General features: G+C 37.0%; 1 protein-coding gene and 1 long non-coding RNA gene across 22 annotated transcripts in view; one reads left to right on the top strand and one right to left on the bottom strand.

Moving 5' to 3' along the window:
- Window positions 1-2,578, bottom strand: part of LOC109702713 (leucine-rich repeats and immunoglobulin-like domains protein 2) — a 176,055-nt gene extending 173,477 nt beyond the window's left edge. For 13 of the 16 annotated variants that reach the window (XR_012439927.1, XR_012439924.1, XR_012439922.1 and 10 more), the window contains exons 1-2: window positions 2,315-2,516; window positions 1,855-1,929 (exon numbers count right to left, since the gene is read on the bottom strand). Coding sequence is in view for 1 of the 16 variants with exons in the window: in XM_074050727.1 (XP_073906828.1) it covers window positions 1,855-1,928; window positions 2,526-2,552 (101 nt within the window). In the remaining 15 variants the exon portion in view is untranslated. The other 3 variants (XM_074050730.1, XM_074050727.1, XM_074050729.1) reach the window with 3 other exon arrangements.
- A 40-nt stretch (window positions 2,579-2,618) lies between these two features.
- The window catches only part of LOC109702711 (uncharacterized), a 67,597-nt gene continuing 48,868 nt past the window's right edge, over window positions 2,619-21,347 (top strand). For 3 of the 6 annotated variants that reach the window (XR_012439930.1, XR_012439929.1, XR_012439928.1), the window contains exons 1-2: window positions 2,619-3,018; window positions 20,334-20,453. This is a non-coding gene — a long non-coding RNA (uncharacterized lncRNA). Of the gene's footprint in view, window positions 3,019-5,057; window positions 5,118-16,374; window positions 18,659-20,333; window positions 20,454-21,347 lie in introns of those variants that run through there. The other 3 variants (XR_012439931.1, XR_012439932.1, XR_012439933.1) reach the window with 3 other exon arrangements.

Here is a 21,347-nt window from a genome sequence, read left to right on the forward strand (position 1 = left end):
TTGTCTATGAATTAGCAGCCCAGGGGAAAGGCCAAGTTATTTAATACTGAGCTGTTCAGCATCACTGAAACAGTAAAACCCCCTAAGACCAGTTATAATAACACATTTAGGTTAACAGACACTATTTAGCTCTGAATTGGAACTGTTTTATTCTGTGTGTTTTAAAATTCCACTTGCCAGCATGTTGGATCCATACATCTAACCACATCAGTAAAATAACATACTGTTATCAGACCCAGCATGAATTAGCAGTATCAACTGTTTTCAAGCTTAAGGGGAAAATTTATTCTAAGAATACAATAATACAACTCAAGATCTTTGAACAAGGTGTGTATTTCCAGTTAATTAAGATGCATATGTGATAAACTGTGGAAGCAAAGCTTTTGCAATGTCGTGGGTGGAGCAACCACAGAAGATTATTGGGGATGAGTATGTTTTACAAATTTTGTGTATTTTCAACTGTCGTAATATTTTTCATAGAACTTAATAAAATGTCTAGATTGATGGTTAAAAATAAATAAACCAATAGCATTAATTCTGCATCCTATATGTTTTGGTATGCTTTCATTATCATTAAGGTAAAAATATTTTCCAGTTATTTTATCTTTGAATTATGTGTCATTTAAAATTATGTTATTTAGGGTTCATGTCCTAAATAGAGTGCATGTATAGCAAGCAGGAGGCCCTGGGCTCAATCCTCAGTACCACACATGCAAAACTTATTTAGTTTCCCCATATTTGGGTATGTCTCAGTATCTTTTTGTGACTGATTTTTAATTTAATTTCATTATGCTCAGAGAAAAATATGTGCATAAGCTCAATCATTTAAAATTTACTGATTTATTTTGTGTCAGTATATGTTTAGTGATTTTTACATACGCAACTGAAAAAAATACTAAATATTCTGCTATTTCTGCCTGTAGTGTTCAACAAATGTCACTTGATTGGTCTTGTGAGTGAAGTTTTGCATACTTGTTACTTTGTGCTTTTTCCTTTTCAGAGACAGGATCTTACAATGTAGCACAGGCTGGCTTTCAACTCTCAATCCTACTCTTCATCTTCCAGAGTGCTGGGATTACAAGGTAATTACCATCACACCTAGCTATGATGTATTTTTAAAATGTACACTACCTTACATATACTGCAAAGATCTTTTAACCACATGCTTCCATGTTCCCCTTCCCATTCTTTTTATTATTGTCATATATTTTACTCCTATGTGCTATGACTGCACAATATGTATTTGCTTTTGATAGTCAATTATCTTTTTAAAACGGTTTTTTATAATTATGACTAGTAATTACATTTTTAAAAGTTTTCTTAATAGCTTTCTGTTTTATTGTTAATTTCTAAACTTATTTAATGAAATAATATGCATTTTATGACATTTGGTCATTTTTTGTTTTTCATGGTACTGGGGTTTGAACTCAGGGCCTTTACCTTGCTAGGCAGGCACTTTACCATTTGAGTGACATCACCATCCCTGGTCATATTTTTATTACAGAACTTGAGTTGCATTTCATTTGTTTTCAAACCTGCAACACCTTAGATTTATGAGAGCAGTTTCAAAGTTATTTGGAAATCAACAGCATTTAGTAAAAGATTTGGTATAAAAAGATATACATGAAATAAGTAACATCATAAAATATATACAACAGTGCTATTTTCAGAAATAAGTGCTTATAGTGTAAGATTTAATATTTTTGCAATAAAACATATCTCATTTAAAAACACAGACCTGGGCCTGTTGTTCTAGGACAAGACCAGAAGACGCAAAGCTTCAGAGCAACAAATTACAGAACGAGCTTTCTACATTAACCATCAATGCAGCTACTAAATTCTCCAAGGTCTTACCTGTAGAAAATCAGATCCATAATGGAGGCAGAGAAAGGGCTAAGTGGGATGAAGGAGTGGGAAGCATTTGAAATCCTAGAAGACAAAGGAAGAGGTGTTTCAGGATGGAGTGTGTGATCAGCAGTATGTACACAAGCCCAAGGTTAAATAAATCAAGGTTTTTAAAGTGCCCTTTGGATTTTGTGATATGGAAATTCAGGAGGGCCAATAGGTGATGGCTGAAATGAATCTGCAGCTTGGTAAGAAAGTGGGAGATGATGGAGGGGATGGTACAAATAGGGTAGATTGTACACATACATGGAATGTCACAATAAACTCCTCTGTACCACTATAATGTTTTAATTAAAATGTTTAAAAACAAAGCAAAATGAAGTAGGAGGTGAGGACAAGGAAATGAGTTTTGGAGACACCTGCAGGGAACAGGAACAAGGACAGAGGTTCCTCCCTGCTCTCTTCAGACCTGGGATGGGGAAAGTTGTTCAGCCCGGTCTGGATCCCTAGGTGCTGGTCTTCCCTGGGGCGGGGCACCCCTGGACGCTGACTTTGGGGTAGTCACACACTTCTCCAGGCCTCGGGGCTGGCAAGGGTCACTTCGCTCAAGCACTGAGTTTGTGCCAGAGAACCAGAGAGGTCTTTCGATGCCCCTTATGCGCCCACCCTCCCCAAACCTCCCTGTATTGACGGTTCGTCTGCACCATTCTGGGTTGTCACACCTCCAGCGCCTCGACTTCCGCTTTTGGGGGAGGAAGTTCTCCTGCGGGGCACTTCCGCCCGGGCTTCCACGTGGCAGCGCCCAAAGGTTCCGCTGAGACAGCGGACCTGCGCAGCATATCTCTGCTAGGCTGTTTGTTGGCAGGCGCGCCCTAGTCATGGACCCTCTGTACTGCGCAGTGTGCTCGTAGTGGAGGCAGCGGCAGGTGGCAGCGCTCTCTGGCTTGGTTTTCCTGCAGAGGCAGAGAAGTGCCTCTGAATTGGTTAGGCCATGCTGCGCTGGCTGCAGGACTTCGCGCTGCCTGACTCGGCCTGCCAGACTGAAGAGGACTCCTTCCTCTACCAGATCCTGACTGAAAGCCTGGATCACAATGGCGACGGCGTGGTGGACATCATCGAGCTCAGCGAGGGGCTGAGAAACTGGAGCTGCTCGTTTGGCATGAGCTCATAAAAGTAAGTGATCAAGAGAATGTGGCACCAGTTCCTGGAGAGACGTTGGGCCCGACTTGCCTCCCTTTCCATGGAGGAAGGGTGGGATTCTCCTCTGTGACCTTCCAAAGGCAGAAAAACGCAGCCAGATAACCATGTTCCCAGCCTTCTCAAAATAGGCCCTTTCCAGCGACAAAGACCACCAGGGCTTTGGGGAGATGGTGACTGGGTTTCTGGCGACTCATCCAACACTTACCAACAGAACATGTTGGTCTTTCTAACTACAGACTAAAGGATGGATTCTCTTCTCAGAAGGTTTTAAGCCCAGGGAAAGGTCCTTTGGGGTCTTCCCTAAGTGATAGACACACATGGGTGGCCCAGGGTTGTTTTCTATGGGACATATATGTACACCACAGCTCAAAGGGGGATCAGAAATTGATTCTTTTAGAATAAGTGTTGCAGAAAACTTTACAGATAGTATGACCAGCGAGAATAAGACTCAAACCCAGGTGGTTGGAGGAAAGGAAAGTTTATTATGCTAGCTGGCAAGCACCTGGATATGTCCCAAATGGTACATGCCCGAGCTCAGGGTGGTTGAGGTTTTTTATACTGAGAAAAGCTGAAGCAAGCAAGCAGGGAGTGCAGAGGCAGAAGTGGCAGTTAGCTGTTCAAGGTTACAATCTATCATGTCAGCACAGCTGTGGAGGAAGGCCTTCCACAGTTTCTAGCAAGAAGCTGGATGCAGGGGCTCTGGCTAAGGGGAAGGGCTTTACTCCTCTTTGATCCTTTTCCCAGCTTTCATCTTTCTCTGGGTTTCCTCATCAATAGTTCCTTGTTGGTATGTAGAAATGCTACTGATTTTTGTGCATTGATTTTGGATCCTGCAACTTTACTATATTCCTTTTAGTTCTAACAGTTTTTTTGTGGCATCTTGAGTGTTTTCTCTAAAAATGATCATATCATTTGCAAGTAAGGGACAATTTAACGTCTTTTTTTATTTGAATGCATGTTTTTTCAAATTTTAATTACTTGTGAGTTTTTTGTTTTGTTTTGTATTTTGATACAAGGTCTCACTATGTACCTTTCATGTTGATCTTGAAATCTCTATGTATCCCCACCTGGCCTTAAATTTGCAGTCTTCCTGCCTCAGCCTCCACAGTGCTGGGAGTTTGAGTGCTGTCAATCTGCTATGATACTCAGCACTATTTATTTAAAAATAAATAAACTCAGGCTGGAAGTGTAGCTCAGTGGTAGAGTGTCCCCCAGCACTGCAAGACAAAGAAACAAATTTATCACAGGTTTACATATTTCTCATGAGAAAAAATTCTATTTTTTAAAATGACAAAAAAAATTAATGAGAGAAATGGTACTGGTTTTTAATTTTTGCAAATCTTTTTAATGTCTGGCTTAATGGTAGGCAAATGGAATATGCCTGTTCTGCTTCAATCTGTTGCAATGTCAAATGTCCTGCAGGCCTTGAAAAAGCTGCAGTGTAGTCTTATGAGAGAATGAGACTAGAAAGGCAAGTGATGTGATGTATTATTATAAAAGTTTTGACCTGGAAGGTGCTAAAATTGTCTTGGTGGCATAAGAGTCCCCTGACTACATTTTGAGAGCTGCTGGCTTAGGGTAATCACTTGCCTCTAAATACTACACTACCAGTCTAGTATTTTGAAGTACTTTGATATAAGTTAAAGGCTAGGTTCCTGTGGTAGTAGTAGGATTGGGAGGTGCTATAGACTTTTTTAAGGGATGAGGCCTTGTGGGTGGTCCTCAGGTCATTGTGGGAATGCTCTCAAAAGGAATTCTGGGAACTCTTCTACTTTTTTTTTAATCTGTGGTCTGGCTCAAGATATGACTATTTGCTCTTAACACACATTCCTGCCCTGATGTGCCTACATGTGACACCCTTATTAGAGGCCAAATCAATAGAGCTGCCCAATCTTGGACTTTCACCTTCTCAAAATGTGAGCTAAATAAACCTTTCTCTTTATAGGTTAGCTGACTTAGGTATTTTGATGTAGTAATTCAAAGCTGAATTATAACTATGTGTTCCTTCAAAGTGATGTCAACATTTTCTAGAGTGGGTGAAGCAGAGAACTGCATCACATCAACCTGATGCAGTAAGTAATTTTTTTTAATCATTATCGCTACTTTATAGCTGTAAAATTTAGGATTAGAAGAATTAAATGATGTCACCAAGGTCACAAGACTAATACATAGTGGCACTATGAAGTACATTCTAGAAATACAATTCTAGAGTTCACAATCTTACATGTACATTAAGTTCCTTATCTATAAGAAGACCAATTACTATTTAACCTCTGTCTTTGTTTCCTCATCCATAACATAGGAATAATAATCTCTACCTTAATGTATTGTCAAGATAGAAAGAGGTGAGGGGAGAGAGAGAGACAGAGAGACAGAGAGAGAGAGAGAGATCTCCTGGGATTTAGAAGAATGGTGTGGATTATAACATGCAAGAAAAAGTTATGACACTTTAAGGAGCTTTTCTGAATTTTAAGAAATTATGAGGCGTATATTGCTAAGTGTATTGGGGACACAATCTATGCAGACTATGATATATATATGAACATGAACTTTTCCACCCTTTCAAGAAAATTCCACTTATAGTTTATTCCTTCATCCTCCAAATGCTTATTGGGTAATTATTGTATGACACAGTAGTCAGCAACCTCTAGTCCCTATTTTCAAACAAGTGAATAATAGAGAATGATGGAGATGTGTAGCAGTAATCAACTGTTAAGAGTGTAGTTATTGTCAAATGGTGCCTTCTGCAAATTGAAACAATGGTTGAAGTAGAGATTACATGCCAGTTCTTTTGCCTCATTCAAATTTGTGAAAACACAACATTCTGTATAGCATCACTTGCTTAGTCAGCAAGATCTTACAAATTTCCTGGTCCCATACTTTTCTAACAGTTTGTGATTCACTACATGTTTGTATTTTTAATTTGTTACTGACACTATAGCTGTACATGCTGCATTATGCTTTTATACTCATGACTCATGGCATAAAATGCAAATAGTAAAAAGAGACCACTCACAGGAAAGTAGTGCTAGTAACAGGCAATAGCCTCAACATTTCTTTCAGGTTTTTTTTAAAAAAGTACTTTCTTCATTCATCACAGTTCACTGTCATTGACCCATCAATGTCCATGAATATTTTGAAAGATGAATATGCTCAAGTAGAATGTATGATTCACAAATTTCAAAAAACATCAAGTGACATCTTATATTCCTAAAAAACTTGAGTTATATTAGAGCTTTGTCCATTGTTACTTCTGTGACACAGAATCCACCTAACATATCTGAACTTCACTTGGTGTGGGGATAGCCCCTACAACACAGGGCTATTACAGTATAAAGATTATATGCATGGTGGCCCTATAAATTATAGAGAACTACAGAAATATAAGTCTATATTACTACATTCCAATCTTCTAAGATTTTGGAAGTACTGGAGTTGGAACTCAGGGCTTCTTGCCTGCTAAGCAGGTTAAGCCACACTTCCAGCCCATATTTGCTCTGGTATTTTGAAGACAGGGTCTTGCTTATTGCCCAGGCCAGCCTAGACCATGATCTAGGCCTCCCAAATAGCTAAGATAATAGGTGTGAGCCACCAGAGCTGGGCTTCTAGTATTTATTGTTCAAAATTTCTCCTTTATTTCACATAACCTCATCTTAAGACTTTTCTGTATCTTCTATAGCAATAGAATAATGCTGACAATTAGAATTTTGGTTATAGATTTTAAAAGACAATTTCCATTTTTATGGATAGGATGTAAAATATGCAATATCCAGAATGCCAAAAGAAGCCCAAATAGCCATGGAAATATAAGTTCCATTAAGAGATGATTGTGTTCAAGCCATTATATGAATCTTCTAAATTCCCATCTGAGAATTTTTTTTTTAGCAGTACTGATGTTTGAAATCAGGGTTTGATATTTACAGGCAGGTGCTCTACCACTTGAGTCATACCTCCAACCCTTTTCTCTCTGGTTATTTTGGAGATAGAGTCTCACTTTTTGCCCAGGCCAGCTGGGACTGAAATCTCCTTTTTTAAGCTGCTCACCATCCCTGGGTAGACAGGAGTGTCCCAGCACACCCAGCTTTTTTCCACTGAGATGGGGTTTCTGTGAACTTTTTTCCCAGGGTTGGCCTGGAAATGCAATCCGCCCATCTCAGCCTCCCATATAGCTTGGGATGACAGGTGCATGTCATGTGCCCAGCTATCCTTTTGAGATGTGGCCTTGAGAATTACTTGCCCAAATGAACCACCATTATCTGAATCTCAGCCTCCCACATAGCTAGGATCACAGGTGTCAGCTGCCAGCACCCAGCTAGCCATCAGAGAATTTCATGAGTGAAATTTCTTGAATGAAATTATCAATTTAGAGAAAGATAGTGAAATATGTTACTCTACTAATTTTTCTTTCAAAATTTCAAGTCAACTTTCAAAATTTCTCAGTCAACTCCCTTTCTCATTTCCTTCTGCAACAATTGCTAATATTCATGCATCTCCTCAAGCTACCAAAGCTATTCCTGACATACTTATTCTCAGGCCATGTCATCCACAAGTGTCCCTAAACATGAGTGCTAAAGGGATCTGCTCTTAGCTGAGCACAGTGGCTCACACCTGCAATCCCAGCTACTTGGGAGGCTAAAATCAGAAGGATCATGGTTTGGGGCCAACCCAGGCAAGTAGTTCATGAAACCCTATCTCTAAAATAACCATAGTAAATGCACCGGAGGTGCAGCTCAAGTGTTAGAGCACCTACATTTCAAGCACAAAGCACAGGGTTCAAACTCCAGTCCCACCAAAAAAAAAAAAAAAAGAGGTTTCATCATTACAAACAAGATGCTCAGTCCCACTTTCCCCACCATGACCTTTTCTCTGTCTTGGTCTTCATAGCCATATTCATTCAAGGGTTGTCTATCATCTGTCTTCAATCCCTCATTGCCATTTTCTCTTGAACCTACTCCCATCAGGCTCTCACCAGCCATATTCCACCAGTGGCTTCTATAGAGCTAAATCCAGTGGCCTTTTCTTTGTCCTCATCTTAGTCTCAGAAGCATTGTTAGAGCCAGGCATGGTGGTACACTTCTATAATCCCAGCACTCAGAAGCACTGATGAGAGGGCTGTCTCTTCTTTAACATGTTTTCTTTATCTGGCTTCCTGGTTTCCTCCTTTCTCTCTGGCTGCACCTTCTCATTCTTATAGCATCTCTCTTGCCTGTTAACATTTGAGGATACCGGGACTCAGTGTTCTGCACTATCTCTCTGGTCATCTTTTCCAATCCCATGGCTCTAAATACCATCTATGAGAGTATAACTCTGATATCTCAAGCCTCATTCCTCTGAGCTCCACACTCCTTTCTCAAGCTGCTCACTTGACATCTCTGCTTAGATGTCTGATTAGCATTTGAAATAAAAATAAACTAAAAAAGCCAAGTGCCAGTGGCTCACTCTGTAATCCTAACTGCCTGGGAGGCTGAGATCAGGAGAATTGCAGTTTGAGGCCAGACAAGGCAAATATTTCTGAGACCCCCATCTCCAAAATAACCAGAGCAAAATGGACTAGAGGTGTGACTCAAGTGATGCAACACCTGCTTTGCAAGTGAGAAGCCCTAAATTTAAACCCTAGTCCCACCAAAAACAGAAACACCTAGACTGACATTCACTCTGTCATAAACCTCCTGCTCTCAGGCTTAACCATCTCTGCACGTGGCAGCTTTAGGCTTCCAGATGCTCAGGCCAAAAATCTTGGCATTACCTTTGACTACTCTCTTTCAACATACCCACCTCTCATCCAGAAATAAGTCCTGTCAGCATTTCAAAATGCATCTAGAGTCCAACCACTACTTACTTCATCCTGGTGGTAAAAGCCACCCCCTAATTTGTCTGTGTTATTGTAAAACTATCCTAATTAGTCTCCCAGCTTTTGCCTTTGCCCCTCCAAACTATTCTCAATACACCAGCCAGGGTGAGATTGCCAAAACTTAAGTTAGGGGCTGACAGAGTGGCTCAAGCAGTAGAGAGCCTGCCTAGCAAGCATGAGGCCCTGAGCTCAAACCCCAGTACCACCAAAAAAAAAAAAAGATTAAAAAAAAAACCTTAAGTTAGGTCATGTTCCATGTCTGTTAAAAACCATCCAGTGATATGTCAAAGTAAAAGTCAAAGTCCTCACAATTTCCTGTAAGACCATATGTCATCTACCCTGCTACTTCTTCCATGTAATCTTGTACCATCAGCTCCCTCATTCATTCTACTCCAAAAACACTGGTTTCTTCTCAGCACCCTAACCCCAACTGCCCTCTATATCTCTTTGCTCTTACTTTTGTCTGGAAGACTCTTCCCCCAAAAAATCATCATGGCTTCCTCTCTCACTTACTTCAGCTCTCTGCTTCAAGCCTTCGATACTCACTTGCCTAAGTTGTGGTACACACACACCCCCACACACACCACAGTTTCCCTCCTTTGCTTTATTTTTCCCCTAAGCACAGATCACCATCTAATGTAGTTTAAATAATGATCTAGTTTATTGTTTTCCTCCTCTTGTTTATTGTTGGCTCTGTGCAAGCAAGGATTTTTACCTATCTTTTTCATGACTGCACCCCTCACAAAGCAATGACTGCCAGATGCATAGTGGACACTGAGCAAATACCTGTTGATGTTATGAATAAATGTGTCTCTGTCCTCTTTCACCCTCATGTCCTGTGCTCCAGATTCACAAGATGAAATGTTGACACTAGCCAAGGACTCTCACTCTCCAGCTATTGATGCCATCCCCTCCCAATCAACTATCTTGACCTTTCTCTACAACATATTCAACATGTGTCTCCTTTGAGGAGCTACTTCTCCCCAAAGCTCTCCTAACCTTATAAAAAGTAAAAATAAAAAATTTAAAGACATCAATTGTCTTCTCTTTCTCATCTAACTTTCCTAAATCAGCAGATCATAGTCACAGTCCCCAGACCCTCACCTGCCATTCATTCAACAGCCCTCTGCAGTCCTATTTAGATACTTGCAACCTACTGAAGGTGTTTCCACTGAGCTAGCCAGATAGTCCCCAAATGGATATTTTTCTATATTTTCATTGCTGGCCTTTTCTGTTTAAAAAATCTAAATAAATGGTGACACATATAACATTAATGGAATAGAAGATTTTGGCATTATAAGAATGGCATTTCTCAACCAAATTAATCCATAAACAATAAATTACAATCAAATTACAAAAATAAGTGAATGTGTGTGTGTGTGTAACTAAACAGGCTAGTTCTAAAACTCATGTAGAAGAAAAAGGGCCAAGGAAAGCACTGACACTATTAAGAATAAGGACAATACCTTCAGTATAAGGTCATCACAAAGACATTGTGTTAGTCAACTTTGCATCACTGTGACAAAATACCTGAGGTAGTCAACTTAAAGGACAGCTATTTTGGCTCAGGTTTGGAGGTTTCAGTCCATAGTTAGCCCATTGCTTTGGGGCTGTTGGCAAGGCACTAATCATGGCAGGGAGCACATTATAAACAAAGCTGTATACTACATGGCATGAGAGAGAGAAAGGTGGGGGGCTGTGGCTCCAACATTCCCTTCAAGGGCACACTCCCAATCACTAACTTCCTTCTACTAGGTCACACACCTCCTGAAGATTCCATCACCTCCCAATAACACCATGGGCTGTGGATCAATCCTTCAACACATGGGCCTTTGGGGGCATTCAATAGGGCTAGAAGCATGGCTCAAGCAATAGAATGCCTACCAACCAAGCATGAAGTTCTGAGTTCAAACCCTAGTACTGCAAAAAAAAAAATGAAGTTAGTAATTAAGCTATATGATATTAATGCATAATAGATAACCAAGGTAATATAATACGGAGACAAGAAACACCCATATACAGATGGCAATTTTATATATGCACAGACAAACATTTCAAATCTGTGGGAGAAAAGATGGAGCCAGTCAATAAATGGTGATGGAACAATTGACTATAGGGAAAAAATGAAATTGGATCCTTTTTTCACACCACCCAAAAATGTCAATCACAGGTGAAATAAATAAGGAAAAAATACAAAAAAATTGGTGAGATATAGATGAATAGCTTTATGTCCCAGGATAAGGAAGAATTTTTTGAGATGTCAAAAACATGATAAAAGAAAATGATGGGGCTGGTGAGCAGCTCAACTGGTAGAACACCTGCCTAGCAAGCAAGAGTTCCTGAATTCAAACCCTAGTACCACCAAAACATTTTTTAAAGAAAGGAAAAGATGGACAAATCTGACCACAGTAATATTTCAAATGTACACACCACAAAAAATCTAAAGAAATTTTAAAATAAGGAACAGGTTGGGAAAATATATTTATAATGCATCATGCCAACATAGGATTGGTACCCAAACTTTAGAAAGAATATCTATAAGCATTAAGAAGACAACCAACCCAGCTGAAAAACACACAAAGGTATCAACAGAGAACGTACAGAAAAGGAATATCCAGATGGCCATCAGATAAAAACATGCCCAGTCTCAGTAGTAATGAGCACAATTAATTACATGAAGTGAAATTAAATTAAAATGTGACAATATTTCTGACCCATATTTCTTACCCATTATTTCTGAAAAATAAAATATTAAAAGACTACAGGATCAAGTGTTTAAATGGAGATACATTGTTGATAGGAACATAAATTGCTTAATCTAAAGCTAAACACCTACTTTGCAGAGCAATATTTAATTAAATCTAAATGTCTGCAATCAAGCAACTCCACTATAAGTAATATATAAGATGTATACAAGAATACTAATTACAGCATTGTTTTGTATTAGCAAAAAAATAAAATTCTTTCAAAACCTAAATGACCATCCTCAGGAGTATTTGTAATAAACTGAGTTGTTTTTATTAAATGGAACAGACTCAGTGGTTAAAACAACTGATCTCAGGCTATATGCACTGACATGGTAAGTCTCCAGAATGGAAGGATTAGAAAACAGGAATCAGAGAAAATATGGTATATCACAACTTAGTCTCAAAATGCTAGAAATAATATATATTTTCAGCACATATAAAGTAAAATTTGTTTTCAAATATAAAAATCAATATGAGAATAAGTTCAGGCTAGCAGTTACTTCTAGCAGGAGGGAAGGAAATGGGTTTAGGGAAGAGTAGGCAGGGACTCTCCTCCTGGAGCCACTTCACCAGCCCTTCTGCCACTCTTTTGCTGCCACTGCTGCTACTGTTGCTGTTCTGCTGTCTCCCATTGGGGTTACTAGCTCAGCCAGCTCTACTTAAGATAAAAATCAAAACTAGATGAAGAAAAAAGCCATCCAAGGCCTTTTACTGGGCCTAATTTGACAACACCAGGGGGCAGCACTGGAGGATATCTCCTTGCTGACTTGAAAAGTGAGCTCAACAGCCTACTCATATAACCAGGAGGGGTTATGGTAAGGGCATTGCAGCAACCATGGCACATTCCTTCCCTATGAATGAAGGATTATGTTTGCAACAATGGTAGGCCTTCTACTGGGCCACCAGGGGAAGTGCTGCCATTCTGGCCTGGGTGAAGATGGTTGCTATACTTTACCAATGTCCATAATGGCAAAAAATCCTGTGCAAGTGTTTCTGGCTTCTGGCGTCCAAGTTGTGCTTTGGCAACAGGCAACTGTGGGTGCAGTATAGCTTCTTCAAGGTGTCTACGGAGTGTTCAAAGCAGCCAGGCTGCCATGAGAGCAGTTTAGGTGGCTGCCAAACAGGGGATGCTTGACTGATAATTACTGGCTCAAGGCTGCCAAGCAAAAAGAAAGGCTGTGTCAAATGATCCACTTTTGACAGTTTTAGTCATTCACAGAGAGCATGAAATGAGTGTTTACAATAAAGACTTGACAGAACTCAGCACAGAACTAATAATTCTAATAGCATTTAGCACTACTCAATATTACTGAATGATGCTTAGCAGTCCTTAACCCCTGCCCAGTTCTTCAGGGACATGAGGGTCCCTCTTATCTGTCAAATTTTCATGAACAATGACTCCTGGAGACAGAGATAATAAAAATAAGAGCTGATATCAACAATATAGAGACCAAAAAAGCCATACAAAGAATCAATGAAACAAAAATTGTTTCTTTGAAAGATAAGATTGATAAACCCTAGCAAATCAGGAGAGAAAAGACCCAAATTAATACAATTAGAAATTTAAAAAGGAGAGATCACAATAAACACCAACAAAATTCAAGGAATCATTAGAGATTACTTTGGAAACCTATATTTAAATAAATTGGAAAATCTAGAAGAAATGGATAAATTTCTGGATACATATGACTAACCAAACTCATCAATTTGGTTTCATCCCAGGGATGCAAGGATGATTCAACATACACAAATCATTAAATGTAGTACAGCATGTTAACAGAAACAAAGACAAAAATCACGTGATCATATCTACAGATGCAGAAAAAGTCTGACAAAATTCAACATCCTTTCATGATAAAAGCTCTGATGAGTTGGGCACCAGTGGCTCATGCCCATAACACTGGTCACTCAGGAGGCAGAGGTGAGAAGGATTTCATATTGAAGCCAGCCCCAACAAATATTTGTCAGTATGGTGAATGACCCTTCAGACTCATTGTATATTTTAAAGTAAAAGTCATTTTGTATCCAGTTTTGTTTGCAATGGGTAAAACAGACCCATTGCAGGAGTTAGTAGGATTAACCTTACCCAACATCATTCCTTGGAACTTGTACATACCATCCCCAAACATCTGGGCTTTGTGAGACTAAATCCTGGTTCCTGAGGAGAGACAACAAAGAAACCACACAAAAATTGCACATTTAAAGTTAGAGTTTCAGCTTCCACTATCTGTCCATGGAATATAGACAAGAAAATACCATGCTAGCAGAATTGTTGACTACATACTTATTAGAAGTAAATACTCTTACAATGGAGTAGGAATAACTATAACTGGCTTTTAGGATATACACCGGACAGGGTGTCTTTTGTATTTTCATTTTCAGTTTTAACTTTGAATGAACAAATTCAGCACCCACAGCTGGATAAATGCATGTTAGCCAGAAACACAGACCCTTTAGGAATGAAGGTCTGTTATACCAGCACACTACCTAGGTGGGCAAAAGTGCTACCCAAGGAGAGACACGTTTGTAATAAGTGTTCCAGGTTGAGAAGATGTGTGATGTTCATGAATATAGAAATACTTTGAGCAGCAGGGGCCTTAGTTCATCCTAGTATCTCTTTTAAGTTTCAACAGAAAAATAAAGTGAACTGAACACTACAAAGAGTGGAGTATAGGAGATGTCAGTTGTATCTCACTCAAGCCTTTTGGTCAGTTTATTCATCTTCTAACCACTGTAGAGTGTTAACTATCAATGATTCAGTTACCCAGGTTATCCAGAGAACTGCAGTGGACTCGTAGGTACTACCTTGTCCAGAAGCATAGTAGCCTTTCCTAGGGGCTGGCCTAGAGCCAGCAAGCAAATCTGCAGCTGCAAACAACTATATCCATCGCTCTGACTAAGGTGCGGTTTATGCTACAGATGTTACCCTTCGTGGTGAGCTCAAACTTGGGCTTTAATGGAAAGCATGCCCTGCAAGGCTCTTGTCCTTCTTATTTGATTGCTGATTCTTTCTTAAGAGACTTAAAAACTCACATGTGCTTAAATCTCTGACTCAGATCCTGCATCTATGTTATGCATCATAAGATCACCTGACTTCAAATGTGTACATCAATTCTTTTTCCATTAATAACCCTCGGTCCAACATGTGCTAAATCTTAACTTTGAATATACTGAAAATTTGCATAAATTTCCCTTCCATTCTTGAACTGATATGATATAAACAATTAAATAGGATATTTATAAATCATAAAATTTAAAAACCTACAAATTATCCAATTCTTTTGAAAATCAAATGGTCAAAATGACTGATATGTATATAGATATGCAGATAGATGAATACACAAATGACAAAAGTATACTGGATATGTATTAGGATATAATAGAAATCACAAGAATAATTGCATATTAAAACTATTTGATTGTATTATCTGTCATGTATTGAAAATTAGTTTAATATATAGGTATTTAAATACATTTAATTCAACTATAAATAATTTCCTCATAAAGTTATTTTTCATTGGTGCTTCTTGATGGAGTAAATTCTTGAATGATGTTAAAATTTGTTCTGTACTTAATTTTCTATTCAGATTTTCTTATTTTTTTGTTTTTTGAAAACTTCTAAATTTCGACAATATATATTCCTCAAAATATTCTCAATTTCTTATTTTGGAATTTATTTTAGCTTCATTATATTTATTTCTACTCATTCAGGTTGGATTTATATTTTTGGAGTATGTGTGTGTGTGTGTGTGTGTTTCAACTGCATTAGGAAGCATACCTGCATACCATGAAAGCAGCTCTGCCTTGGTATCCATGGGTACTTGGTTCCAGGGCCACTCTCAGATAGCAAAATCTGAGGATGCTCAAATCAATCTTATAAAATATCCTAGTGTTTTCTACACACATCTATACATTACTTTAATACCCAATACAAGGTAAACCATTGTTACATTGTTAAGGGAATAATGACAAGAAAAATGTCTATATATGTTCAATACAGAAACACCATTTTTTTTAATATAGCATGTTTGGTCCACAATAGGACACAGAGGTCCAACTGTATATTAGTCATTTCAAACAGGGACATGTCTGCTTTAATACCTACCTTTTACTTACCAGTGTAAGACTTCCCACTTCAGCAGACCATGCTGGAAAATAAATAACAATGATTGTAAATTCTTTTTCTACAGAGATCTTATTGTTCTTATCAGACTTCCCTCATCCAAATATTGCTTCTGCAGTTTACTTAGTTTTGTAGATAGATCATGTTTACCAATGGCAATGGACTGAATATTCATATCTTCCTATAATTCACATGTTGGAATCCTAACCTCCAAGGTGATGATGACAAGAGATGGAGACTTTTGGAACTGATAAGGTCATGAAGGCAAAGACCTGGTGGATAGGATTAGTGTCTTTATAAAAGGCCTCTGAGAGCTTCTTTACTACTGTGCCATAATAAATTATATGAGATGATGGTCACCTATAAGGAAATAGGGCCAGCCCTCACCAGGCACAAAATCTTCTGGCAACTTCCCAACTTCTAGAACTGAAAAATAAAATTGTGTTGTTTATATGACACCTAGTCTATGGCATTTTGTATAAGAAGCCGGAACAGACTAAATCATTCACTGTCTGATTTTTCATAACATTTAAAAAAATCTCTCAATCCATGTTTGTTCAGAATTTAATTAATGGTTAGTTTATGTTCTATTATATATATATATGTGTGTGTTCATATATACACATATTCATATGTATATATACTTATATATTTATATTAAAACTACATTCAATAACTTGCTGAAGTAGGATACTAAGAAAACAGAAGATATGGGCAATTGTTAAATTCCTTGAGGGAATTCAAAATTAGGGTCACCCGTATTGAAATGACAAGTGCATTTGGCTGCTGAAACTATGTGTTTGAAACTAGAACAGTAGTTACTGAAAGAATATATCAAATCAAAGAGTACATGATCCTATCTGACCCCAAATTAAATTCTCATGGCTGCAGTTGTGTGTTTTTCCATGGTTTAAAATCCTAGAAAATCACTGATGTTTGATTTTAACCAGAGGACAATAAACCATTAACTATCTGCCCTCAAGAATAATTCAAGAAATAAGCATTGCTTAATTTAAGAGTAATACTGTAATGCCTATAATTACATTCAGGTGGTTGAATAAATATCCTTGCAATTTTATAGTATGTTGCCTCAAAGAGAGGAACCAGTTATCACAACTGAAGTCACAAAGTGATAATGTCTAGTTTACCACGGAAGTACTGTTCATTGTCAATAATTATAATTGGCCAGCAAGAGGTTTTTGGATTTTGTGTCAGCTGAAGTATTCAGAGATTGGATGGTCATTTATTGAGATGATTTAGACTTAAGTGCTACTATTAGTGTGATTTTCTTTCTGGTCATTTCCAATCTATAAAATGTCTTTATTTTCTCTTTTAACTTTGAATCTTCTCTCATATTATTTTAAAAATTATCATAGATTGCCAATAGCATTATAGAGGGGTTTTAATGTTATCTGTAAAACAGATAACTGAGTGTGTATGTGTGTGTGTGTGTGTGTGTGTGTGTGTGTGTGTGTGTGTGTGTGTATCTGGTGGCAGATACTGGTATAGAGCACCTCAAACTCAGATCCAACTATATGAGAGATTACACTATTCAATTCTGTAGAGAGTGGACCTTAGAAATTCAAAATAATTTAATCCAATTTACCAAGGCACAAGTGGCAGAGGCATTAGTAGTCCCCAGTCTTCTGAGAAATGAGTTCATGTGATACTCTAGGCTACATGAGGAATAGTTTGCTGTGGGTGAATGGGAAATTGTTATAATGTGATAGTTAATACAAGAGGAGACGGAGAAACAAACTCAAACTCATACATTTCTAAAAGCAGAAAAAATAACTTGGACCACTAAAAACAGTAAATATGTCTTTCACTAAGTTTTCCTTCTCTTACTTTTCTGGTCTATTTAGGCAAGTAATATTCAGAAATAATCAACAGTGTATCTCCATTGAACCCTCTTTCTCAAGGTCAAATGATTTCACTCTCCTGTAGATAATCTTTTCAATTTTGCTAAGCTAAAAATAAAAAGTGATCTCGAATCTCTAAGGGCACAGAGCAGGCAAGAACAAATTAAACAGAGCCCTCCTTATGCAACAGTACTTTGTGTTGAAAGAGTACCTCAAAGAAACAAAATAACAGTCACAAGAGTAACTCTGGAAAGTCTATACACAAAAATAGGAGAACATGCAACTTGCATAAACTTAAAAAGTCTAATGTAAAATAATTAAATCATTGTACACTCACAAGTGTAAATATGATGTGATAGAGAATTACTTGCTTCATTGAGTAGGCAACTGTTTGGTTTATGAAAATTAAAGTGATTGCTGCAGGTGAGCACATTTCCTAATGTTTTGGGAGTTGACAAGTGGGGGAACAGCATGCCTTGGCACCGTGTGAAATTATCTTTTCAGATAGCTTGTTTTTTTTTAAGACAGAATTAAGGATGGAGTTGGAGTTATTCTTAAATTGATGAGGAAGTAGATGGATAGATACTTATTGACATTCTACTCTAAGACTTTGATAATGTGTCATATTCTTTATTTTAACAGTGCTCTAAGGAAGAAATTATTGTTGTTATTAAACAAAGAACAAAACTTTATCCCTCAGAAATGTTCCATGAATATTTTTATAAGGAAGGGAGTAAACGCCTGACAATGTGACACTTCCAAATTATAAACATATAGCCAAAAAGATAATAGAATAATCCGTCCTTGGATAATTTTGATGTCACATTAGGGAAAAGTCATTTTGGTATTAGAAATTACACTAATTATATTTGATATATTGTAAGAACTTTTGTAAATGCCACAATGTACCCCCACCCAGCACAACAACAAAAAGTTAATATATCCTCCTCAAAATAGAAGTTACATGAACTGGCAAAGGAGGAGAGAAGTGCTACTCTGGAAAATATATAAACTGAAGACAGAGAAACAGGTAATAAATGCCTTCCTTAATTGTGGAATCTTGGAAAGAAGCAAGAATGTCTATAGAGAAATTTGAGAACCTTACTGAGAACAGTTCTGAATAACACCCAGTGAAGGCCTTTATAGGAGGTCTTCATTGAAAATTATATACCATTTTTCAATGCTTCTAGAGTCATATTTGCATTTCTATTATTATATATTAAATGTGTATTATCTTATGAAGCAAAGGATCCAACATTTGTAAGTGATTTTTAAAAAATAATGTTACTACAAGTTTAAAGTCATTATCACAGATTTAAATTATACTTTAATTTAATCTTGATTTTTCTAACAAAAATAATCCAAAGTAATTATTTCATTTTTTATTTATATTTTTTTCTTTTATTTATATGTGCATACAATGTTTGGTCATTTCTCCCTCTTTCCCCCCACTTGCTCCAAAATACCTATTTTAGGAAAGAAATAAAAAATTTGTGCCTTAGGACTAGAACAAATGTATATTTTAAATCTATAAAATAAAGGAATTACATAATGATAATGTGTCACCAAATACAATGGTTAAAAACTATTATAATGTAGCCCTATAAAGTAACTATGCTAAGAAATATGATCTATTGTTTAAACTTAAAAAGCAACATAGCTTGAAGCAACTGCAAGTAATAAAACTGTATTTGATAATTGTCCCCGTCCTCACACAAAGACATTTGCATAGTGGAAAAAGCATCTTTGTTTTCTTGTAGCTCACTCACTCCCCACTCTATATCTTCACCTAAAGTAGCATTTTGGAACAATGAGTGACTATAGAGATGATTATAATGTCAGAAATGTGGGATTATGACTTCTGCTAACAAATAAACAGCAGGAGGAGAAAGGCTATTGAGGACTAAATATCCTTTTTCCAGAGAAGTATGGTTTACCATTAGAAAGAAACAGGGACACGAATGAAAACAAAGACTCACTTATAGACATTTATGAATATTTTGCTATTGTGAGTTTTAGTTGAAAAACATTCCTATTAAGCAATCTATTGAAATAAAAAAACATGAGAAAAATTCTCATTTGTCTTGGGAACAAAATTCAATATTTTTACAATGACAAAGACAAAGAAGAAAAATATTACTAAACATTTGAAAATATTTCATATGTACACATATATGTATATATTAACTTTGAATGAATAAACACATTTAATTTAATTACTTTAATGAAATAGTCTACCAGAATTCATGAAAGGCAAAGTAGATAGAATCTGGAAATTTACACTTCACCCCTTCTTCATAATGTAAACAACATTAAACAAGGAATGAGTAGAAAAAAAACCCAATTGTGCAAATTCTTTTGTCAATTTAGGTTATTGTTATTTTTAAGATAACAAAGAAATAAAGTAGTTAGATGCACACAAGTCAAGGGTGTAGGATGGTTAATTGAGGTTTTAATGTTTTTTAATATTTTTGAGGAACTTTGCTTCAAAAGCATAATTTCCTTCTAAAATGTTTTGCTTCTTATTTTCTGAGTAAACTCTGTCTTCCCAATAATTTAATTGGAATCACTGAGATATACTCTGAATAAAAAGTGAGTTTATTATTAGAAAAGGCCGGGAAGATGTGAAATTTCTAACTTGATGTCATTATATGCAAATGCAAATCCTCCATTCAAAAAAATTTTTGGCTTCTCTCTTTTTTTAGGAAAAAAATGGAATTTTTAAAAGAAGTAGAATAAAGCAACCAGTCCTGAGCTAAGTCTTGATTCAACTTGAGTTAAAGTTGTTAAACTCAAATCAGTTGTCCTAGAGTCAATCTCAGAAGGTAGGTAGACCACTTAATTTGTAAAGGGTCCTTAGAGAAAGAGAATCAATAGAATGTGTGTGTGTGTGTGTGTGTGTGTGCACGCACGTGCAAATTCACACTCATGTGAATGAAAGGATATGTACATATATGCAGATCTATGTGCATATATATATAAAGATTTATTTCAGATGCTAAGCAGTCCTACAAAAACCTTTCATAGCAGTAGCTAAACACTATTGTGTATTAAATAACTAACTTCTGTACTCTAGTTGACCAGTCATCAACAATGATGTAGTTTTCTTGGTTATGTCATATTATTTGGAGTTTATTATAAATGCAATGAAATCGAGTGTGGTGGCTCATGTCTGTAACTTCAGTTACCTCAGAAGGGGAGGCAGGAGTGTCACAAATTTGAGGCCAGTCCAGGCAAACTTAGCGAGACCCTGTCACAAGAACAGAAAAAGAAAGACGGTGCTAGGGCCACAGTCCAAGTGGAAGAATGCTTGCCTAGAATGTACATGGCCCTGGCTTTAGTCTTCAGTCTGCAAAAAAAATTATAATAAGAAATTTTTGAAAGATAGTAAGCACATGGAAGAGGTATTAGTTGTAACTCAAGAGCCTAAGAGCAATACCGTCATATTATCGGTTTGTGATGGAGGCTTTGAACAGAGATGGATACATTCAAAGGAAGATAATAAAATAAGTATATACAATTTTAACCTGTTTCCTTAATGAAAACTTCCCAAACACCTCAATAAAAATCCCCACCACAATAGCAAAATAGATTGTATTTATAAAACAGTTTATAAAGGAACCTTAAAAATATACTCAAGGAAATATACAGATATTTCCTTAGATTGGATTTTTATTGTGTTTACTTTTCAAATGTTCAGAAGATTACTTTAAAAATTC

Source organism: Castor canadensis, chromosome 12 (genome assembly GCF_047511655.1).
Source record: "Castor canadensis chromosome 12, mCasCan1.hap1v2, whole genome shotgun sequence".
NCBI lineage: Eukaryota > Metazoa > Chordata > Mammalia > Rodentia > Castoridae > Castor > Castor canadensis.